The 25,100-nt window shown below is 40.4% G+C and overlaps 1 protein-coding gene across 3 annotated transcripts in view; it reads left to right on the top strand.

Moving 5' to 3' along the window:
* Positions 1-1,247: 1,247 nt before the first annotated feature.
* MEMO1 (mediator of cell motility 1) overlaps positions 1,248-25,100 on the top strand; it is a 118,476-nt gene continuing 94,623 nt past the window's right edge. Inside the window, exons 1-2 of one of the 3 annotated variants that reach the window (XM_059405385.1) lie at positions 1,248-1,346; positions 2,036-2,113. In XM_059405385.1, coding sequence (XP_059261368.1) covers positions 2,053-2,113 — 61 coding nt within the window. In that variant the 5' untranslated portion in view covers positions 1,248-1,346; positions 2,036-2,052. Of the gene's footprint in view, positions 1,347-1,876; positions 2,114-25,100 lie in introns of those variants that run through there. The other 2 variants (XM_059405387.1, XM_059405386.1) reach the window with 2 other exon arrangements.

Below are 25,100 nucleotides of genomic sequence, written 5' to 3'. Positions count from 1 at the left end.
AAGTTTACTAGTTTACCATGCCATCATTTACCACTGATTTTTGGTGCTCCGGGAAAAGTATGGTGGAATTAGAGTTGCAACCCGCCTTTTTGTTATCTTTAAATCGGCTATTTGGCACATTCTTTTTGTCTTTTTCTGCATTACATGTTGCTATTTTGGCAGGTTAGTGGCAAAGTGAGAGGGTTAAAAAATCAGTAAAGAAATACATAACGGTGGATATTTAATCTAATAACTGTAGAAAAGGTGCGAAAGTCAGAAATGTTCCAGTAATTGATGAAGCTTTTATGCCTGGGACCTCACACAAGATCCTTGGGGCTTAAAGTTGAAAAAGTGGGAGGAGGGTTGGGAACAGGACAGTAAATTAAAAATAAATATATTATGGCGCTAGGGAAACTTGAATATCAGGCAGCCCGATATTTGCTTTGAACTCTACCAATGAACTGTTTAGTATGAAATGCAGATATAACAATTTTATGGTTTTAACCCAAATCTTTCATTAAAGACATGCAAATTTCGTTTATTTTCTTCCCAATTTTGGAATGATCTACTTCATAACGCTTCCTCCGAGGTCCAAGATACCCCACTTTCCTGTGATTCTTCTGTAATTTTAAAGTAATTCTTTATTCCTGACACTTATGTGAAATAGTGGGATTTATAAGAGAAGGAAGGGCTGGAAATAATGTTTGTTGTATGCATACTGTGTCAGGCTCTACATTTATTAACTCTTGTAATCCTAGGGACAGCTCTCGAATATATTATCCCCTCTTCATAGATGAGAATAACAGGGTAGCTATATCACGCTTGAATCTAATTAGGGAGTTAAGGCATGCACCTACATCCGTATAAAATGAAACAAGATAAATGTTTACAGTGTCAAAGCCAAGATTAGGTGGTAAGGGTGGCCCCGTGAAGCAAAAACTAGCATTTGCAGAGACCACAGGCACACTACCATGTGCCTGCTTCTACAAATGAACTTCCCAGCGTGGCCACAGGCTTGCATCCCTGGGACTGAGACCTTGGGGGTGTGAATCCACTGAAGATTCGTGTGTATGAGGAGGTCGGGGGGAGGAGGAGACGGACTTTCCTCTTGGAAAGCCGCAACGGCGAGCCCTCGGTGCTCTTCATTTAAGGAAGTTGGCTGGGGGAGGGGGCTTGCCCTGCGGCTGCGTCCTGCCTCCCGCCCCCCCCCCCCCCCCCCCCCCCCCCCCCCCCCCCCCCCCCCCCCCCCCCCCCAGCCGCTGCTGCCGCTAAACCCCGGAGAGCGGAGCGCGCACGTTGAGATTCCTCGGCGGGCCTGGCCGCGGCTGCTGGGCATGCTCAGTGGGCAGGACCCGTTAGAGTGGCGAGTAAGGAAGCGTTGGCTCTTCTCTGGGTCTGCCTTCCCCGGTTCAGGCCCCGGCCCTGGGCTTTTGTGTGCGCGGAGCTGCAGCCGCCGCCGCCTCCTCGCGGGGCCGCCCGACCCCAGATGCCGTCTGGCCTGTCCGGTTTCCGCCGTTAACCTCGCCGCGCGGCTGGAGGAGGAGCGGGGCGGGGCGGGGCCCGCGGGCCGGCGGCCGGGCGGGCAGGAGGGCCCTGCCGGGGGTGGGGGTGGGTGCGGGGAGTCCCGCGGGGGGTGGGGGGAGGGGGCGGGCGCGGAGTCACGGGGGTGGGGTCACCGGCGGTGGCTCGGGGAGGCCAGCTGGGAGGGGAGGGGGCCGTGGGGGCGGCTCGGCAGAACCAGCCGCGGCTGGGGAGCAGCGGCGAGTCCGGGGGCCGGGGCCGGGGCTTTCCGGGCTTCGGTGAAGCCGCCGCGGGCCCCATCTTCCGGCGGTCGCCGGAGTTTGTGGTGATTGTTGCTGCCGCCGCCACCGCCCCGGCTGCCATCTCCTCCTCCTGGGCCGCCGCCTCCTCCTCCTCTTCCTCCTCCTCCTGGGCCGGGCTGATCCCCTCCCCGCTGCCGCCTCCTCCTGGGCTGGGCCCGTGGTGTCTCGTCCCCTCGCGGAGCCGCTCCTGCCGCCGCCGCCGCCGCCTCCTCATTCATCCTCGTGCACCATAGGCGGCACAGGCACCAAGATGTCCAACCGAGTGGTCTGCCGGGAAGCCAGTCACGCCGGGAGCTGGTACACAGCCTCAGGTAGGGCCCCAGGCCGGCCGGCCCGTCAGCCCGCCGCCGCCGCCTGGCCCGGCGCCCGGCCGCCCGAGGTCGGCGGCCCGGCCCCGCGCGGCGGCGGGAGGACCGCGTGGGGAGGGAGCGGCCCGGAGGCCGGCCTGGCCGCCTCCCCCACCCGGGTGGCATCCCGCCGGGCAGCCCGGGGCCGGACGCCCTCTCGCTCGCCCCGGAGTTGGGCGAGAGGGAGAGTCGCCGCCTTGGCAGCCCGCGCCCTCCCTCGGGACCGGGCTCGAGGCAAGAAGGTGCTCCTGGAGCTCCCGGACCCGAGCCGACTTGTCGCCTCCTGGGGCTCCGGGGAAGCGGGCGGCCGAGCGCTGCCACCCCCGGGAGGACGGTTCGCCCGGGCGCCCGAGCCCGGCTTCCCCCACCCGGAGCCGAGGGAGGGACGCGCGTTCCTGAGCTCGCGGTTGCTCCCCGCCGGCGGTGCGAGAGGCGCCCGCGACCCGGGCGGTTCTCTGGGTCTGGCCGTGGGCGCCGCGGGCTCCGCTCACCCGTCTCCTGCGAGAAGTCTTGTCCCTCTTCCGCCGGCGGCTCGGAGACGGGCAGCGTGCCCCTCACCTTTCAGGTGCTCGGCTGTCTGGGAAGGAGTGCCGGGTAGTACTTTTTCACGCTGCCAGACGAGAGACGAGGTCTCCGCCTGCGAGGTCTGGCAGAGGAGGCCCTTTTCTGGGCTGTGCCGCTCCTGTGTGTTGGGGGTAGGGTGGAAGTATTGCCAAGCAGTGGCTTGGGGTGGCCTCCCAGCTCTTTTGTCAGTGTTTTCATTGTTACTGTCATTCGCGGAAAGGGGCAGCTGGAGATGGCATCAGCACTTTGCTCAGCAGCCTCGCCAGTCTCCAGTCGCTCACCACCGAGCAGGTGCTGGAACTACCTAGCGAAATTAGATTAGGGTCTGCGCGAATTCAGCCTTCTGTCGACAGTGTCTGCAAACATTTTAGACGTCTTTATGTAAGAAAGCCTAGGGACTTTCCCTTTAACGAACGTCTTGTTAGGACGACTGTTTCCTGGGATTACTTTCAGGAGTCACATTTCTGGTAAGTTAACAAAGAAAGTTCCACTGTGATTCCTAATAGTGTTCAGTCATTTGCTGTTGGCTTGTCAATAACTAGAGCTAACTTTACTGTGGATCGCATCATGTTTCCTTTTGCACATAGTTGGGCTGGGCAGTGACAGGGCTTGTGAAACAACAAAGATTTGGAAGAAAATTCATTTCTCTGAAGTTGCTAAACGTACTCCCATATACATGCACTTTACTGACTCACTGAAGATTTGCTGTGTTAAGTAGACACAAAAGAATCCTAATGATCGGATTTGCAAGCCTAACAGGTAGCTGTATTTTTGTACTAAGCAAGTGACATTTGGCTTCCCTTCATGATCCTAAAGTACTTCATAAACGTTTAATCAATTCCCACAGTCTGAGAATGTCAGTTAAGCTTTTCTTGTTCTGCATATGGGGATGTGCCCAAGACTCGGTACTAGCCAGTGGCAGAACAGAAATTGAGAAATAGAAGAGTCCCTGGCTCCTGGGCTTGTCCTCCATTAAGTGCATTATTAATACTCAATTTATCAATGCATAATTGTCTTTTCTGGGTTACAAGTCAGTAAGCTGCTTTCTTCAATGTGTTTTCAAGTCTCAGTTTTCACTTTCATGGCCAACTTTTGATTTATTTCTTTTGGTTTTCTTTTCTATATCTTTCTATAAGTGTTTTATACTTTTTAATGTAGTTTGCCTTGAAATTTGGGCAAATGATTCTTGAGGAATTTTTATAGATTCTTGAATATTTTTGGGGTAGTAAAATAAAGTATGGCTCACACTTTGGACTTGAAAAGACTTCTTCAGTAATCTCAGTTATAAGAAGAATCCTTTAATCCAGCTCAGAACATTCTCTGATCATAGCTATTTATCAGTAGTGAATGAAAATGAACTATTTTCTTACTTTTTTTTTTACGGTGTTATATTAGTTTTAGCTATAAAATATAGTGATTCAACAATTCCCAAAATGGACTATTTTCTTAAAAATTTGAAATGTAATCTTCTTTCCCTAAATACTCAGTGAAATCAATAATGCCATTTTGATAATTTGAATTGTCCTAGAGAAACTTATTGTTAAAAAATTCAAAGCATGTGTGGCATGTGTGTGTGTGTGTGTGTGTCTATGTGTGATTTTAAACTTAAGTAGTAATAAAGGGTGAATTTAAAGCAATGTAGTTGTTAAAGCGTATTTTATGTTTTAAAAAAATATATCTTATTTTATATTTTAAAAATAATAATAAATAATAAAAAATAAATGAAGTAAAAATAGTTAAGTAAACTTGGACTTCGTCTAGTAACTTACTTAATAGTATCGCAGTGTGCCTATGTTGGTAACATTGACCAATGGAAAACTTTTAGTCCTGTTATTATTGTTTCCCTAGTCAACTTGCTCTGAAAACTTGAGTAATAGGAGAGACAGATGTGATTGTGGATTGTCATTCTATCCTTCCTACAGCATTCAGATAATGTCCACAGAATTAAAGTATTCACTTACTGTTATAAGTAAGGGTGAAATCACATTTGCTTCAGTTACATAGCTAGCTCAGAGGAAAAAAAAAAGAGTGTGTGTGTGTGTTTAAGTATATGTTTTGTATATATACACGTATATGCTTTCATTTTTATTTATCTCTTGTTATATGCTAGCCCTTTGATAAAAGTATAAATTGTTCTTTGTTCTCAAAGAATTTACAGTTTATTTGAAGTAAGTCATAAGATAGCAAATAAACTTTGGATCCATTGAGGTAGTGCTTTTAGGAGTTCTGAGGATTATGGAATCACTTCAAAGTAGGATTTGAATTGTGGTTTGAAGGAATGGTGTTTAGTTCGGTTAGAGAGGAGAAAAGAACATTGGGGAAAACCACAAAATACAGAGGCAAATAATGTAAGGAGGTCAATTTAATAAGAATGTAAGATTCGTACTGGAGTATATAGTTCTTGAGCCTGGAGGAGTAGGTTGGTGCTAGAGTATGGATGCCTGTGAGTGCTGTGCAGCATAGTGGTTTGACTTGCTCAGCAGGCAGTCAGGACCAAGGGAGAAGTTTCTGAGTAGGGAACTAATTAATCTTCTGGGAAGGTTAATCCTCACTTCTTTACCCGTGTATAGCAGGGATCAGCAAACTATGCCCGCAGCCCAAATCTAACCTACAGCCTTTATCTTGGTCAAGTCTACTAGCTAAGAACAGTTTGTAATTTTCAAAGGGTTTAAAAACAAACATAAACCAAGAAGTAGAAACTGCCTGTGGCCCATAAAGCCTAAAATATTTATTATTTGGCTCTTTAGAGAAAAATATGCCAACCTGTAGTGTAGATTAGGGGTTTTCAAAGTGCCATCTCTAGACCAGCAGCATAATGTGTCTAAACTCTGTATTTTCTCTATATTTTGTATAGCTTTTATTTTATTTTAGGCTCTTACTATCTTCTGTCAAGACAGTTATAACTGCCTCTTAACCAGCCTTCTTTCTACCAGCCTTACCCTCCTTCAGTTCATCCTCTACATCACTCCCTGAATAATCTGTCTGACCACATAATTCCTTTGCATAAATCTTATTAACCCATCTTGCCTGTTGGAAAGGTCTAAATTTCTTCATGACTTGGCATCCTTCTATCTCTTGGGCCACTCCTTCTCACCCCATCCCAGTCCTTGTTTTTAACACCCTTAAGCAACATGTAGCAGCTGCAGTTGTTTCTTTAAATACGCTGTGCTTTTGGGGCACCTGGGTGGCTCAGTGGGTTAAGCCTCTGCCTTCGGCCCGGGTCATGATCTCAGGGTCCTGGGATCGAGCCCCACATCGGGCTCTCTGCTCAGCAGGGAGCCTGCTTCCTGCTTGCCTGCCTCTCTGCCTAGTTGTGATCTCTCTCTGTCAAATAAATAAATAAAATCTTTAAAAAAAAAAAATAAATACGCTGTGCTTTTACACAAGCTCTTTGCTCTGTTGGAATGCACTATGCCTGGATAATTCCCACTCCTTTAAAAACACTCAGGTGTTCATACCCACACGAAGACTGTCCTAATGCCTGACCTCTCCCAGGATGTTTTTGTTGTTCCTTTGTACTTCCATAATGTCCTGTGTGTATCTCTGTACATTTATTTGGTTTTATGTATGTGTGGTTGTCGTCTTCTTTTTCTTTCTTTCTTTTTTTAAAGATTTATTTATTTTAGAGAAAGAGGGAGAGAGTGTGCATATGAGTGAGGGGAAGGACAGAGGGACAGAATCTCAAGCAGACTTCCTGCTCATGACCCATGAGATCATGACCTGAAGCAAAACCAAGAATTGGATGCTTGACTGACTGAGCCACGCAGGTGCCTCCATGTGTGTGGTCTTCAGTAAGGGTAGGAACTCCTCGAAGCTAGGAACATTGTCTTGCTCATTTTTTGTATCTTAAGTACTCAGCACAGTAGGTGCATAGTAGGTATTCAGTAAGTATTTGAATGAATGAATGAATGTTAAAGTGCTTGGCATAAAGGAACTATGGACAAAGATACTGATTATTTCAATCCTGAAGAGCAGTGGGGGTGATAAAGGACTACTGCTAGTTAAGTCTCTGAGTATGGTATCGGTGAAGAGTGTTGCTTGTGGGAAAGGATTAGAAATCCTGATTCACCAGCTGGGTCCCCATTTTATCTAAGATTTTCATAGAATCGTGACATCCCATGAAGAAAAATGTACAACTAGATGAATTTCCACAAAATAAGCACATTTATTTAATTAGTACCCAGCTCAAGAAACATGTCAGTACTGGAATCCCCAACCCTTACTGTGTTCCTGCTAACAGTAGAAAAGTTTTGTCTGGTTTTGAAATCTACATAAAACAGAATCATAAAGTATATCTTATTTGAGTTTCTTCTGTACAATATTAAATTTAGGAGATTAACACTTGTGGTTTGTTTCTTCTCATTGCTGTATTCTGTTATGTGAATATACCATAGCTTATCCATTCTACTGTTGGTGGATGTTTGGTTGTTTTGCCGCAATGAATTTATTTATGTATGTATTCAGGCTCCATACCTAGTGCAGGCATGGAGCCCAGTGCAGGGCTTGAACTCATGACCCTGAGATCCAGACTTGAGCTGAGATCAAGAGTTGGATGCTTAACTGGCTGAGCCACCCAGATGCCCCTGCAATGAACATTTTTGTACTTTTTTTCCCCTGATGAACATGTATATGCATTTTTATTGGTTATGTACTTTAGAGTAGAATTATTAAGTCATGGTTATGGTATGGTCATTTTTAGTAGATTCTGCTGAAGTTCTGGAAAGTGTTTTTACAAATTTACACTCCCACTACCAATGTTTGAGAGTTCTAGTTGTTCTGTCTCTTTGTCAGCACTTATTATTGTCAGACTTTTTATTTTTAGTTATTCTGGACTGGTGCATAATGGTATTGCATATAGTTTTAATTTTATTTTCCTGATGACTAATGAGGTTGAGTCCCTTTTCATATTTGGGACCCCATGTTACTGGCCATTTGGATTTCTGCTTTTGTGAAGTATCTGTTAAGCCTTTTGCCCTTTTTCTGTTAGGCTGTTTATTTTTCGTATTGATTTGTAGTTCTTAACATATTCTGGTTACAGTCTTGTTGGTTATGTGCATTGCAGGTATATTCAACTCTAACTTAGCTCTTCCAGGATCTTGGTGTTTTGGTGAATCAAAGTGCTTGATTTTAAAGTCTTATTTATCAATTGGTTAGTGCTTTTTTGTTTCCATTTATGAAATCTCTGCTTGTGTCAATGTCATGAAGTTACTTTTCTATGTTTTCTTTTAAAGGCTTTATCCTTTGACCTTTTGTATTTAGATCAAGAATTCATTCAGTTGATAGCTGTATGTGTATGGAGTAGGTACATTACATAAATTTTTTTGTTGAACTAAATGTAGATACAAATCAAGTAAAAAAAGTATACAAATCAAGTGTACAGTGTGATAAATGTACACAAGTTCAACATACTCTAACCTGCACTTTAGATCCAGAAATAGAACATTTTCAGCATCCCAAAAGGATACATTACATTTTAATGTTCTTGAAATTGGTATAACTACGTTAGCTATTTGTATCCAAGTATGTGTTTAATGTGGGGGTTCTCCCCTGCCCCCGTACCTCCCTGTGAAAATGGTTGTTATATTGGTAGTACCTCTTATAATTACTGGTGTCCTAGAAAGTGAAATGCTTTCAAAGGACATTATTGAAACATTTGTATAATCTATATCTTAATTGCAGTTTTACTTTTTGAGTTGTTTTTATTCATTTTGCCGTATTTCTGAACATTTAATAAAATATATCTTGGTTCTGTAGTTGGAAAACCACAATTGTTTTATTTTTTTGATATGTGCCTTGAGTATCGAGTGTCAAAATACATATTGGTGTGTAAAAGCTTAAAGAACTAATAAAAATGTTCTTCTTTCCCCTGGGGATAAAAATATATGTTTATAAAAAATAAAAAATTAAAAATAAAAGAAAAAAATGTTCTTCTTTGAAGAAAAGAGATTATATATTTAGATTAAAAATTAACTTTTTTGGATTACTAAATGTGGTGTTTTGTATGCTGATTTTTCTTTGCATTTCATCCTGCTGATTTACTTGGAGAAGGGCAAGACAAAGAAAGAACAAACTTAATAGGCAAACTGTTGAGATTATTGCTTGATTACCTCTGGCTCTTTTTCACTTTCCTTCTTTTTTCTCATATGATTTCCAAATAAAACATCTTCTTTCCTAACTCCATGGTGTAGTTTGTATTTATCTGTTTTAGGGGTTTTGTCCTTTTGAAAGACAAAAATGAATAACAAAAGTATCTTTCATTAAGCTTATTCCATAGGTGCATTACATATATTTGTATATAAGCTGTAATCCTCAAAAGGATCTTACAAGGTTATTATCTCCATTTATGGATGTGGAAACAATGACTGAGAGAGGTTGACTAACTTGTTTAAGGTGTAGAAAGTGGAAGAGGGACTCCAGGAAGCAGTCTGACTCCAGGAGGTATAGTGAGATATGCTCTCCCAAACATTGACTTTTTCTGTTCCATTTCAGATTTTTCTCAAACTTTTGACGTTTACCTATACTTGTATATGATTTATGGTTTATAAAGCATTTTCTTATATATTTTGGATTTTCACAATAATCCTGTGATTAGGTATAGGATAGGTAAGGCAGATAGGGCTTTAATCTACCCGCTCCTTGCTATCTTTGATGAGGAACTAAGATTTGATTCGGGCCTAACAAAACTTTTTTTTTTTTTCCTTAAGATTTTATTTATTTATTAGAGAGAGAGAGGGCGCAGAGCATGAGTGGGGGGGGGGGGGGGCAGGGGGAGAAGCAGACCCTGAGTGGGGAGCCTGATGTGGGGCTTAATCATGAGATCATGACCTGAGCTGAAAGGCAGATGCTTAACCGACTGAGCTACCCAGGTGCCCTGGGCCTAGCAAAACTTGACATTTCTGGAGAGGCTTTACTTAACATTCAGTGATTCAATATTGAATAAACCGAGTTCTTTGTGAAAGGTACTGCTCTAGGGACTAGTTTTGTAACAGGAGATGAAACATAAAAATCCCTAGAGTGTGTGTTCTATTTGGAGGAGACTGACAATAAATAAGGTAAATAAGTAAAATATATAGTATATTAGATACAGGAAAGTATATAATATTTGCTTTATAATAAAATAAAATAAAATAAAATAAAGCAAATAAAGCAGAGCTTGCTGGTATATAAAGAGTTTTAAGGATGGCAGAGAAGTTTGCAGTTTTTTAAATAACATTGAAAGGGAAGACTTCACTTGAGTGACATTTGAGTGGAGACTTGAAGTAGATGAGAGAGTGAGCCTTGCATTCTAGACGATTTTAGGGACTGGAATAATTTTAGGCTGAGGGTCCTGCAAGTTTAAAGGTCGTGAGGCTAAAGCAGGCTTGGAGTGTTTGAGGAACAGTGAGGAGTCCTTGGCAACTGGCACGAAGTGACCTGGGACAGAGCAGTGTGATAAGAGGTTCAAAGTAAGTGGCTGGAGCAGAGGCACAGAAGTGATGTGGTTGGGTGAGTCTTGAAGACCACTGTAAGGGCTTTCGTTGAGCAGTTTTTGGAAGGTTTTGAGCAGGTGATGACATGATCTAATTCAGATTTACTAGAACCATTTGACTGCTATTTTGGTCCTTGGGGAGTGGTGAAGGCTGTGGCAAGGGCAGAACTGGAGAGACCAGTTGAGGGGAAAGCTCTAGTCCAACTGGACTGAGTAATAGCAGGGGAGGTGGGTAAGAAGTGGTTGGTTACTGGATAGATTTTGAAGGTAGAGCTGAAAGGATTTGCTGCCGTACTTGAAAGTGGGCTGTGAGAGGAAGAGTCATGGGTATTTCTTAAGGTTTATCCCTTAGCAATTGCAGGAGTGGAGTAGCTACCATCTGAGGTAGGGAGGACTTAGAAAAAAAATGGGGTGAGGCAGGTTAGGATGTCAATTTTGGTTTGTTAAATTTTAAGATGTTTACAATCACCTGGCTACATGAGCCTGGAGTTTAGGGGAGAGGCCTAGATTGGAGATGTAAAATTGGGAATTATCATTATACAGATGGGTGGTTTTATTTTATTTATTTATTTTTTAAAAGATTTTATTTATTTATTTGACAGGCAGAGATCACAAGTAGGCAGAGAGGCAGGCAGAGAGAGAGAGGAGGAAGCAGGCCCCCTGCTGAGCAGAGAGCCCAATGTGGAGCTCCATCCCAGGACCCTGAGATCATGACCTGAGCCAAAGGCAGAGGCTTTATTTAACCTACTGAGCCACCCAGGCGCCCCATGGGTGCTTTCAAAGCCAAGTGTCTGGGTGAAATCACCACAAGAATGAGAATAGCTAGAAAAAAGGTTCATGACCTAAGCCTTAAAACATTTCCAGCCTGAACAGGTTGGGGAGATGAGGGAGATCACTTAAGGAAGGCAGATTAAGCATTTCAGTAGGTGGAGAATGAGATATCCTGGGAGCCAGGTAAAGAAAATGCTTAAAGACGTCTCAGCACAGTTTTCTTTACAGAAAAAACTGGGCATTTTTTCTTTGACATACACATTTAAGTCTGGTGTACGCTGCTGTAGTCTTTGACATTGTTTATGGTTTCCAGAGCTTCCTTACTGGTTGCTTAGTTTCCATTCTGTTCTTTACACAGCAGAGAGAGGGAGATCTTTTATTTTTTTTTTCATTTTTAATTAATTAATTTTTAAATTAATGTATAATGTATTATTTATTTCAGGGTGCAGGTCGGTGATTCATCAGTCTTAAACAACACCCAGTGCTCACTACAACATGTACAACATCAGTCAGTCAACCCCATCCTCCCTCATCCCCACTCACCAACAACCACCAGTTTGTTTCCTAAGAGTCTTTTATGGTTTGTCTCCCTCTCTGGTTTCATCTTGTTTCACTTTTTGAGAGGGGTATCTTTTAAATATATGAATGAGATAATATTCTTTTCTCAAAGCCCTCCCCTCATACTTAAAATCACATTCACAATTTTTACTGATGTTTAGAAGGTCTTACATGCTTTGACCTCTGCTGCATAACTTTCTGATTTCATCTCCTAGCACTTAATCCTTTATGCTGTTCCGGCTGTTCTGGTCCCTTAACTGTTTCCCAAATATGTCAGGCTTATTCCTGCTTTAGGACTTTTGCAGGTACTTCATAAGATTGGCTAGTTCCAGCTGAGTAGCCAAGGAAAGGATCTTTTTATGGATTCCCTTATTTTGCTAGTTACAACTAGGAGGAGAAATAGGAAGAGGTGAAAATGGGTGGGATAGCTTTTCCCAAAGTGTTCTGAGAAATAGTAGTCCCTGGAGATGCCTTTGCAGAAAGGCTTTGTGGTCAAATAAGTTTAGGAAATGTTGCATCTGTTTTTCTCCCTTGGGCCCAGACAACTAACAATAGACTTGTTTTATGGCTCATTACATGGTCTATCTTGGTGAATGTTCTGTGTTCATTTGAAAATAATGTATGTTTTCTGTAGTTGTGGGGTGGAATGCTTCCTAAATGTTAATTAGGTTAAGTTGGGTTATTGTATTTAAATCTTTTATGATCCTGTTGATTTTCCTTATTTTATTATTTATGTTAATTCCTGAGAGCAGTGATGAAATTTCCAACTATAATTCTGGATTTGTGTATTGTTGCTTTTAGTTTTGTTGATTTGTTGTTTCCTATAGTTTGAATCCTGCTATTTGATTTACATGTTTGGGATTGTTTCTGGAATTGACTGTTATTATGTATGTTCCTGTTTGTATCTGGTAGTAATTCTTGTTCTGAAGTATTCCTTGTTTTATAATATAAAGCCAGGCTAGCTTTCTTATGGTTAATGTTTGCATGGTACTTGCTTTTCTCTCTGGGCCAGGGGTCACCGAGACTACCTTGAGGTTTGATGATTCCTTAGAAGGACTCAGAGAACTCAGAAAAGCTGTTATATTTACAAGTATGGTTTATTACAGAGAAAAGGTGCAGATTAAAATCGAGGAAAGGAAAAAGTACATACAGTGGAATAGAGGAGAAAACAAGTGTAAGGGTCTAGTTGTCCTCTCAGTGGCGTTGCTCTGACAGTGTTTAATTCTTTCATCAGTGATGCATGACAACAAAATGAAGTCCTGCCAACTGGGGAAGCTCATCTGGGCTTTGGTATCCAGGGTTTTTATGTGGCGGCGGTGGTGGGGGCAGTGGGGGGGGTACTATTGGGGAACAGTTGGCAGGGCAGTCTTGTAGGCTTGAAGCACGGTTGTGACTTACCTCAGCTAATCAGTCTTCAGCCCTCCTCTCTTTTGGAGATCTCATAGTGATACAGTGTGGCCCAGGGTACCAGGAAAACAAAAACAGGCATTTACCATAAATCACATTCTTAATGTGAACTATCTAGCAAGGCCTTAGTTATACAAAGACAATTTTTTTTTATTGGGGTAAAATAAACAGCACAAAATTGTCTATCTTACTAATTTTTAAGTGTGCACTTCTGTGGCATTAAGTGCATTCATAAAATTTGCAACTATCACCAACATCCATCTCTAGCATGTTTTCCCCAAATGAAAGTCTGTACCCATTAAAAACCCTAACTTCCCATTGACTCCTCTCATTTCCTGGCAACCACCATTCTATCTTATCTATGAATTGCCTATCCTAGGTGCCTCATTTAAGTGGACTTATATAGTATTTGTCCTTTTTTTTTTTTTAAAGATTTTATTTATTTATTTGACAGAGAGAGATCACAAGTAGGCAGAGAGGCAGGCAGGCAGAGAGAGAGAGGAGGAAGCAGGCTCCCTGCTGAGCAGAGAGCCCGATGCGGGACTCAAAATCCCAGGACCCTGAGATCATGACCTGAGCAGAAGGCAGCGGCTTAACCCACTGAGCCACCCAGGCGCCCAGTATTTGTCCTTTTGTCCGTCTTACTTCACTTAGCATGTTTTCAAGGTTAATTCATAGCATAGCATGTATCAGAATGTTATTTCTTATTTTTCTTTTTTAAAGATTTTATTTGTTTATTTGACAGAGAGAGATCAGAAGTAGGCAGAGAGGAAGGCAGAGAGAGAGAGAGAGAGAGGGAAGCAAGCTCCCCACTGAGCAGAGAGCCTGATCCCAGGATTCTGGGATCATGACCCAAACTGAAGGCAGAGGCTTAATCCACTGAACCACACAGGTACCCCTCATTTACTTATTGATAGATGATTGGGTTGTTTGTACCTTTTGGCTTTGGGAATAGTATTGCTATAAATGTTGGTGTACAAGTATCTGCTTGAGTCCCTGCTTTCAGTTGTTTTGGGTATCTATCTAGGAGTGGAATTGCTGGGTCATATTGTAATTCCATATTTAACTCTTTGGGGAATTAGCAAACTGATATATATATATTTTAAAAGATTTTATTTATTTATTTGACAGAGAGAGATCACAGTAGGAAAGAGGAAGGGAAGAGATCACAGAGAGAGAGGAAGGGAAGCAGGCCCCCCGCTGAGCAGAGAGCCCGATGTGGGACTCGATCCCAGGACCCTGAGATCATGACCTGAGCCGAAGGCAGCGGCTTAACCCACTGAGCCACCCAGGTGCCCCTAGCAAACTGATATTAACAGCAGCTGCACTATTCTACATTCTTACCAACAATGCTCAAGGATTCTACTTCCTTCACATTCTTGTGGACACTTGTTTTTTCCTTTTAATAATAGCCATCCTAATGAGTGTGAAGTTCTATCATTATGGTTTTAATTTGCATTTCTCTAATGACTAATTTTTTTTTTTGAAGATTTTGTTATTTTTTTGAGAGAAGAGAGAGTGCACATGTGCAGGAGGGGAGAAGGGGAGAGAGAGAGAGAGAATCTCAAGCAGATCCTTCTGAGGGGGAGCCCATTGAGGGGCTGAGATCATGACCTGAATAAAAATCAAGACTTGGATGCTCTACTGACTGAGCCATCCAGGTGCCTGACAGTATTTCTTTTAGCACTTTATAAATATTATATTGAATTTTGGCTTGCACAGCTTCTGAGAATTCTGTGAGATTTTAAAAAAATATTTGTTTCTTTCAACAGAGTAGATTTTTTCTTTTCTTGTGGTTGTGTTAAGCCTTTTTTTTTTTTTTAAACTTATTACCATTTTCTTGCCATTTTATCATCGTGTATGTGCCTTTGAGTAATCTCTGAGTTTATCCTTTTTGGAATTTGCCAAGTTCCTTGGATCCTTGGGTTATAGTTTGCAGCAAATTTAGAAAAATTGTCATTTTAGTCATTATTACCTCAAATATTTTTTCTTTTTACCCCCTTTGTTTTCTAGACTCCAGTTAAAAGTATGTTAAATAGCTTGATACTGTCCTCTAGTTAATTGGGAATTATTTTTTTTTTTTCCTTTCTTTCTCTCTGTGCTTCCTTTTAGATAATTTTTAAAAAAGATTTTGTTTATTTAGGGCACCTGGGTGGCTCAGTTGGTTGGGTGACTGCCTTCTCCTCAGGTCATGATCCCAGGGTCCTAGGATCGAACCCCACATGGGGCTCCCAGCTCCATGGGGAGTCTGCTTCTCCCTCTGACCTTCTCCCCTCATGCTTTTTCTCACTCTCTCTCTCACATGGATAAATAAAATCTTAAAAAAAAAAAAGATTTTATTTGACAGAGAGCAAGGGAGGGAACACACTCAGGAGAAGTAGGAGAGGGAGAAGCAGGCTTCCCTGCTGAGCAGGGAGCCCAATGTGGAGGGGGGCTCGATCCCAGGACCCTGGGGTCATGACCTGAGCCTAAGGCAGATGCTTAACGACCGAGCCACCTAGGTGCCTCAGATAATTTTTATTTTACTTTGTTTTCATGTTCACTGATTTTTTTGTCATGTGCAATATCTGAATTTGCATTTAATTCCATCAGTGACATCTTTTAAGTATAAAAAAGTTAATAAAATAACTGCTAGTTTCACCTGAATATTTTCTTATTACTTATTGCTGTTTTGGCTTTTTCAGATGGTAAATTTATTTATAGGTTTAAAAAACATTTCTGTATTGTGTCCTAGAAATCAGATTGACCAGTGCTTATTCTTCTGGGATAAGTTTTTAGTGGCGAGCCATACTGTTTTTCTTCAGAGCTAATAAAAAGAGTCAGCTTCCCCCCTCTCCCTCCCTGAGATTAGGGCAACCTAGAAATTGAAAATACATGTGAATTGTAGCTTAATATTGGTTTAGGATTATTTTCTTTTAAATGGGATTATAAATTTAAAAATATTGTGACTACATTCAGACATTTTAAAAATTAAGGGATTAATTAAGAGGCTCATTCCATTGCCACCCCTGTATGTTTCATATTCCCCATCTCTTAAATAGGTATGTGTTTTTATCAATTTCTTGAGCATCCATTGATTTGTTAAGCATATACAAGCACATATGAATATATCGTCATTTCCTATACCTTTTCAGCAAATAGTAGTATATAGCATATTGTATAATTTTTCTGTACTTTTTGTACTTAACAAATTTAATAATTGAAGATATTTTTGTGTTGTAACATGGAGAGTCATTCTACCTATCACACCCTCCTTTTTGGTTATTGCTTATTCTCATTCTTCAAAAGAAGATTGTTATGGTGTATTCAGTAAGATGACCCAGAGCTGAATATCTAAATAGCTAAATAATGTATTATTAGATCTCCAACAGTTATTTTCAGACTTTTCAGGCTGAGAGTCCCTTTACATTCCCCAAAATGACTGATTACCGCAAACAGCTTTAAAAAAAATCACAAATTATATCTATCAATATTTGCCAAATTAGAAACTAAAACTGAGCTTTTAAAATATTTACTTAAAATATTTTAAAAATAAAAACCCATTACATGGTAATATTAATAGCATTTTTAATGAAAGTAAATTTATTTTCCAAAACAAGGAAGATATGAAAGATTGGCATTTGTTACATTTTTGCAAATATCTTTAATGTCTAGCTTAATAGAAAACAGCTGGAGTCTCATATCTGTTACTGCATTCATTTTGTTGTGATGTATTTTTAACCTGAACCATATCAAGAAAATCTGGCCTCATACAGATATGAATTGGAAAAAGGCAGAGTATTTTAGTGGACTTTTCAGATAATTGTGTATATCCTTTTATGATGTTACACTAAAACTAAACTTGTGGTTTCTAAAAATTGTTTTATTGAAATACAGTTAACATGGGATGAATTATACATATTTAATATACCTGTGAGATTGTCAGTATCAGAGTGGTGTGCTTCTAAAGGCAGTTTTAGAAAGATTAATTCCAATCTGGAATTTGAAATCCTAGCAATGAAGGTGTTTTTTTTTTTTTTTTTTTTTTAAAGATTTTGTTTATTTGAGAGAGAGAGAGAGTAGAGACTGAACAAGTGGAAGGGGCAGAGGGAGAAGGAGAGAGAATCTCAAGCAGACTCTGCACTGAGTGTGGAGCCCAACATGGGACTCAGTTTCACAACCCGGAGACCACAACCTGAGCCAAAATGAGGAGTCAGACACTTAATTGACTGTGCCAGCCAGGTGCCCCAGTAATGAAGTTTTTCTACTGTTTTCATAAGATCTGTCTATCTTCCACTTAAAGTGGATCTATATCTGTGCAGAATTTTTATAACACATGCATTAGACATTTGGAAAATATTTGTTCCTTGGTTTATGCCGATCTTGCAAATGTTATCATTCATCGTTAAAGAATCACATTTGTTAGTATCACCATTCTTATCAGAAAAGTCTAGTTGACTTGGGAAGCTTTTAAGCCCTTAATGGTAGAAACAAATTTTGCAGAATTTTCGTTTTCTCAAAGCTTGAATTCATAGTCAGCAATATATACTGACAGTTGTTTTCCTTGATATGATAGGCTCACTGTTGATTTTCAAGGAAATTCTGCTAAATGCCCAAGATTAAGTAACCATTATTTGTCAGTCATTCCTTCAAGAAAAATGTTGTTCCATAAAAAAGTGGCTAGGTCAGCTTACAACTCAGTCATGTAAGTGCTTTCCTTTGAGACAGCCATCGTGCCCTCCATTTCAGCACACAGAATATTGAAAAGTGTGTACTCAAGGGTTGAGATATGTCATATTTATAGCTATAGTTCATCAAAGACATTTCCTAAATGAAACTGGCTTTTTTTTTTTTTTTTTTTAAGTTATGTGTGTGGTGGCGAAGAATGTAATGGCTGCTAATATTGTCTAGTACCCTTGCTAATAAGAGGCTTAGCAGTTGGGGCACCTGGGTGGCACAGTCATTTAAGTGTCTGCCTTTAGATCAGGTCATGATCCTTGTGTCTTGGAATTGAACCCCATATGGGGCTCCCTGCTTGGCTGGGAGCCTGCTTCTCCCTCTTCCTCTGCCTCTACCCACCTGCTCATGCTTCTCTCTCTCAAATAAAATTAAAAAAAAAAAAAAAAAAAGATGCTTAGCAGTTTTACCTACTTTTGAACCATCAGAGCAAATGTTAATACAGTGAAGGAAGCAAATAATATTTTTAGTATTATTATGAAAATGATTTTAACTTGATAGACCTTCTGAAAGGGTCTCAGAGATCCCCAGGAATCTGCAGATGTTACTTTGAGAACTGCTGGATTATAGAAATCCTTGCTTTTCCTTGGCAATTATATTAACCCTCCTACCCCCCCCCCCAAGTTCTCTATTGTAGTGACTGTCAATCTGACTGTTTATCTTCATATACACTCCCCACCCCTCCACAGTATATCCTGTACTATATTATATACTGCTTTTGTCACTCATTTTGACCTGATTTTCTAGAGGACAGTGATATAAGTGATTCTGATATACTTCTTTCACCTCTGTGGAGAGGGATTATTGGAAATCTGCTGAATTAGAATTGCTTAAGGGGGACCCAGATACCTGCATTTTTACCATACACCAAAGATGGTTCTAATACACTACATAAAGAACTACTGCTTTGAGCCTTTAGGAAGAAAACTGGGTTGCTTAGTGTAGAAGAAGGTATCACCATCATCAGTTTTGTATTTACTGTTCAGAGTAGATGACATCACCATTACCAGTTTTGTATTTATTGCTCAGAGTGAAAGGTGACATCACTGCTGTCATCTTTGTATCTCTAGCACTCAAAGCAGCATCTGGCACACAGCAGGAGCTCACTAAATGCTCATGACTCTTAGTTATTTGTCTAACACTAACTTGCCAAATATATGATGATAAAGTTATCTCTAAATTATGTATTTAATTATATTTCTTAGTATGCTGTAAGAGTATGTTTTAGAACTTACAAACCAAGGAAATCAGATGTAACTGATGGCTTTAATGATTCCTGCTTCAGTGATTTTTTTTTTTTTGTATTTGTATTTGTATTTGTATTTAAGCTTCTGATTATAGGTAGCCTACATGATTTGGCTTATTCCTGCCTATTGTACATTATCTTTTGTCATCTCCCCCTTATTTACTAGGATTTGTGGAACTGGTTATTTTTTCTTTCTGATTCATTTAACATGGTGAACTCTCTACTCAGGGCTATTTTACTTGCTATTCTCTCTTTCTAGAAATTTCTACCCCCAAGTCTTTTTTTTTTTCTTTTTTTAAGTTTTTATTTACTTCAGAGAGCGAATGAGAGAGAGCATGAGAGGGGGGAGGGTCAGGGAGAAGCAGACTCCCTGCTAAGCAGTGAGTCCGATTGAGACTTGATCCTGGGACTCCAGGAGCATGGAGTATGACCCGAGCTGAATGTAGTTGCTCAACAACTGAGCCACCCAGGCGCCCTCCACCCCCAGTTGGCTCTTACTCTTCAGGTCTCAGTTCAGTTGTTAGATACTTGAGGTGCCTTCCCTGCCCTTTTTTTTTTTTTTTTTTTTTTAATTTTTGTCTTCTCAGGGTACCTGGGTGGTTCAGTCAGTTAGGTGTCTGCCTTTGGCTCAGATGATAATCCCAGAGTCCTGGGTTTGAGCCCCATGTCAGACTCCTTGCTCAGTGGGGAGTCAGCTTCTCCCTCTCCCTCTGCACCCCCCACTAGTACTCTCTCTCTCTCAAATAAATAAACAAAATCTTTAAACTCTGTCTTCTCTACTAGACAGAGTGGCTACAAAGTAATAGTTCTGTTTGATAGCATTGATCGAAACTTGAAGTTACTTTGTTTACCTATTTACTGTCTGCCTCCCTTCTCTATAATACACGCTCCTTGAGAACACAGACCTGCTTTTCCTATTGTTGTCGCCCCAGTGTCAGAAATAGTCTCGGTGTGAAATAGGACTATTTTGTAAACTTCATTAAATAAATATATGAATGAATAAGTGAAGAGATTATATGGAAGAAAATTATTTTGGTTATTCAGTATATATCTTAAACTGAATAGAAAAGGTAATGGCCTATTTATTTATTTGTTTATTTATTTATGAGAGAGAAAGAATCTTAAGCAAGCTTCATGCTCAGTGTGTCCTGACATAGGGCTAGATCACATGACCCTGAGAGCATGCCTTGAGGTGAAATCAGGAGTTGCTTGCTTAACCAACTGAGCCACCCAGGCACCCTATGAATTTGTTAATAATTAAGGACTTTATATGAATAACTTTGTTCAGCTAGATTAAGTGAAATATCATATACATATTTGGGTTTTCTGGTTTATAAAATTGCCTGTGGAGTAGATGGTGTAGAATTTTTTTTTTTCTTCTAAGATTTTATTTATTTATTTGACAGAGAGAGATCACAAGTAGGCAGAGAGGCAGGCAGAGAGAGAGGAAGGGAAGCAGGCTCCCTGCTGAGCAGAGTGCCTGATGTGGGACTCTATCCCAGGACCCGGAGATCATGACCTGAGCCGAAGGCAGCGGCCCAACCTACTGAGCCACACAGGCGCCCCTGTAGAATTTTTTAACTGAGTTAAGACAGTTTGTGTTTTAGATTTATGTATAGTCTATTTACCAGTTTGTCCATCCGGCAGTAATGAATGGTTGCTTTGTACATATTAGTTAATCAGGAAGTATTCACTAAATACATGGTAGTGTCTTACTAAAAATTTGGGAAGTAGTAGGTAAGTACAAATGAACCCTCAGATGCTCCATATGCTGGAGCTTCTGGAGTCTCTTGAATGATTATAGCCAGCATATATTGAGTCTTTGCTGTATGTCAGGCGTTTGCACTTGCATTTCTCTTTTAGTACAACAGCCCATGAAAATGATTAGATTATTCAGCGCCACATTGTTGGTGCTAGTGTTCCAACCAGCTCGATCCACAGTAGGAGCTCTTAAGTACCATTCCATATTGCATCCCATACAAGGCTTTTAGTAAATTAACATCTTAGACAATTAAACATATATATTTCTTTGACAGTAAAATGTTAGGGAATCATTTAACTTGTAAAACATTCTGTTTTGTGGAATTTCATGGCATAAGATCGATAAAAGCAAGATAATCATAAAAAACTCCCAAATATGTAAAGTTCTTAACCCTGTATGTTGTATAAATTATATAGTGCACAATGTTTTAATATGCTGTCTTGTAATTAAAACACATTTTCAAGTGTATGAGTTTTCAGTGGTTATCCATGGTCTATATGGGAAATAAGCAAACTTAAAAAAATTTTTTTAGGATAATAATACTTACTATCTCACAGTTTCTGTGGGTCAAGAATCAATGTGTGGCTTAGCTGGCTCCTTTCGCTAAGGGTCTTCAAGCAAACTCCTTAATGTCAGCTTAAGGGGTTCTTCTTCTAGCTCCCCTTTCTCAACTATGCGGGCTTTTGTTTCATGCAACTGAGATGGTCATTTCCACATTTGTGTTTTTGTTTATTGCTTCCTTTTGTTTGGAAATACCCTGCCATCTTCTGCTTTTCTGGTTCTACCTTAAGACCTTAAGACCTAATTTATTTTTCTTCCTGACACTTTTCTTTCATCTGAACTCTTAAATCCCTCATTAGGCACTGTATTTTTAGCCTATCTTGTTTTATATAGCTATTTCCCCAACTGGATAAACCTCTTGATGGAAGTGGCTGTCACTGGTTCTTTTTGTAGTTTGTGTCTTACACACAAGGAGTTCAGTAATTGCTTGCTAGTGGAAAAGATAATAAAAGCCATGTATGTAATGTCAGGAATGTTTTTAAATAAACATTTCATTTTGTTCATCTTGTCTCATTATAAATCTTAAGTATAAAATCTGAAAATTTATATTCTTTTTTTTTTTAAGATTTTATTTATTTGACAGACAGAGATCACAAGTAGGCAGAGAGTCACGCAGGCAGAGAGAGAGGAAGGGAAGCAGGCTCCCTGCTGAGCAGAGAGCCCGATGTGGGGCTTGATCCCAGGACCCCAGGATCATGATCCGGGCCGAAAGCAGAGACTTTAATCCACTGAGCCACCCAGGTGCCCCGAAAATTTATATTCTTGTAGAAGATTTTAGTGTTTAGTTTTGTGAAGAAATGAAAAGTTGGTACTCTAAATGGGGAAAAAAGTATGTTATATTTCAGTCTGTATAAATAACAGGAATATGATCATAGTAATTAATATTTTGAGCATTTTTTTCTTTTCTTTTCTCTTTTTTAAAAGCAGGCTCCACTCCCAGTGTGGGGCTCAAACTCATGACCCTGAGGTTAAGAGTTGCGTGGTCCATTGAGCCAGCCAGGCACCCCAATATTTTGAGTTTGTAGAAATGGGTATTTGACACTTTATATATTATTTATTTATTTATTTATTTGACAGAGAGAGAGAGAGAGACAGACAGACAGTGAGAGAGGGAGCACAGGCAGGGAGCCTGCTGTGGGGCTCGATCTCAGGATCCTTGGATCATGACCAGAGCCGAAGGCAGATTGATGCCTAAGGACTGAGCCACCCAGGCGGCCCGACATATTATATATTTAATTAATAATCAAAACAGTTTTCTTGTATAGTCTAAATTGGCTTGAAAACATTCTTTAAAATGTGACTTATATTTCTTTTTTTAAAAAATATTTTATTTATTTGACAGAGAGAGAGAGAGAGAGAGAGCGCAGCTCGCCTGGTGAATTCAGTCTGAAAATAATGTGAAATATACATTATAAGGACATAGCATTAGGGGTCACTAACAAGCCAAATATCTAAAATGCACTAAAAAATATGTGCCCTTTGATTAAAAATATATGAAGGTAATTTAAAAAGAGCCCACCATGTCCAAAACATTGGATTGTACCTTCTAACCACTTTGGCCACGTGATTTAGACTCACTTTAAAACCACGTAGTTTTGGAGTGCCTAGGTGGCTCAGTGGGTTAAAGACTCTGCCTTTAGCTCAGATCATGATCCTCAAGTCCTGGGATAGAGGGCCGCATCAGGCTCTCTGCTCAGCGGGGAGCCTGCTTCCCCCCTCTCTCTGCCTGCTTCTCTGCCTACTTGTGATCTCTGACTAATAAATAAAAAAATCTTAAAAAAAAAAACCAACCAAAACAAAACACGTGGTTTTAACCCTGTTGGTTAAGGGTCTGCATTCAGTTGGAGTCATGATTCCAGTGGCACAGGGCATCAGACTTCCTGTTGGGCGGGAAGCCTGCTTCTCCCTCTCCTTTTCTGGGGAGCCAGGAGCCCCTGACTTAAATTTCTAAATCTGGAGCATACATGGAGAAAGCCTTTAAATTCAACTTGTTTATATTCTTCATTAGTGTTTTTCTACTTTCAACTCTATTTAAACATTTTAAATTTCCTGTGAGAATTTGCTTCCTTATTTGCCACTTTATCTTTACCCTACTCAGTGTTTTCTTGAGGAACACTGATTTCAGGAGCCACATTTATTGAAAGTAATTAAAATTAACTATAGTAAGAGTCTAGAATGAACTTAAACTTATCTTGTTCACATTTTATGGGCCACTTGAAGAGAAAGTGTTTTGAAAGTACAATCCAATGTTTTGGACATGGTGGGTTTTTAAAAAATTACCTTCATATATTTTTAATCTAGGGGCACATATTTTTTAGTGCATTTTAGAAATTTGGCTTGTTAGTGACCCCTCATGCTATGTCCTTATAATGTATATATTTTACATTATTTTCAGCATTAAACATTGTTTTATTATTATTTTTTTAGGATTACTTGGCCATGCAACTAGTTACTAACATAGTCCTGACCAGTGTTTTCATTCTAGGGCTCTATTCACAAGATTTTTTTTCCCTGAGACAGGTTAGCTTTTTATACTATTGGATTGACATTCTTCATAACCTTTGGAAATTCACATGGATAAAATGATATTGATTGTGGACCCTGAATGAATATTTGTTATGGCAAAAAACATTAAGTATTAGATACTACACACATTTTTTTATATATTAAACCAAGGTTTGATGCATTAATTTTTTTCCTCTCCTGTATTTGTTTTAAAGATTTTATTTATTTATTTATTTATTTGAGTTTGGGAGAGAGTGAGCGCACAAGCACAAGTGGGGTGTGGGGTAGGAAGAAGCAGGCTTCCTGCTCACCTGATGCGGGGCTCAATCCCAGGACCCTGAGATCATGACCTGAGCTGAAGGCAGATGCTTAACCTACTGAGCTACCCAGATGCCCCTCTCCTATTGTATTTTTGAGGAGGATTTACGTAATTTTGGCTGTCTTAATTTTGCCATATTTAAATGTGTTTAGAGTCTAGACTCCTTTCTCAGCTCACCATTGCTGTGTACTTCTTCCTTTCTTTTCCTTTCAGTCTGTCTAGAGACTGTTTCTAGGCAAAGATACTTTGTTTTTTAGTACTCCCCCCACATATGGGGGGAGGGGGAAGAAATAAAACTAGGACATTACTGCCATTTTCTAGATACCCACTAGGATGTGTAAACTAAGTACTGGTGAGATCTGGGTGGCATCTTCTCTGTCTATGCGGCAGGGCATGGATTTAGGAGTGTAGGCATTCACTTAATTGGGGGAGCGGCAGGCAAGGGAGAAGCAGGCTCCCCAGTGAGCTCGATGTGGGACTCTGTTCCAGGATCCTAGGATCATAATCTGAGACAAAGTCAGATGCTGATGGAGCCACCCAGGCATCCCTAAATTGTCTTTTTTGGTTTGTTTTATTGAGGTGAAATTCAGATAATACAAAATTAGCCATTTTAAAATGTGTGTTTCATGGGTATTTAGCATATTCACAATGTTGTACAACTACCACCTGTATTAAATTTCAAAACATTCTTATTACCCGAAAGAAATTTATTAAGCAGTTAACCTCTTAAGCCTATTAAGTTGCTCCCCATTCCCATGTATCTGTAGTTGCTGTCAACCATCAAATCTGTCTTTATGGATTTACCTATTTGGGATATTTCATATAAATGGGACCATACAATATGTGACTTTTTTTTTAAGATTTTTTTTATTTGAGAGAGAAAGAGTGATTGAATGAGTACACAAGCAAGGACAAGGGCACAGGGAGAGGGAGAAACAGACTTCTTCTGTTTCCTTCTCTTCTCTTTTTTCCTTTTCTCTTCTTCCATTCTTCCTTCCTCCTTCCTTCCCTCCTTCCTCTTCTTTTCCCTCCCCTCCCCTTCTTTTCCCCTCTTCTCCCCTCCCCTCCCCTCCC

The sequence above is a fragment of the Mustela nigripes genome, chromosome 7, assembly GCF_022355385.1.
Source record: "Mustela nigripes isolate SB6536 chromosome 7, MUSNIG.SB6536, whole genome shotgun sequence".
NCBI classification, from domain to species: domain Eukaryota; kingdom Metazoa; phylum Chordata; class Mammalia; order Carnivora; family Mustelidae; genus Mustela; species Mustela nigripes.
Note: the sequence above shows the minus strand (reverse complement) of the source record. Positions and strands in the feature narration are given on the sequence as shown.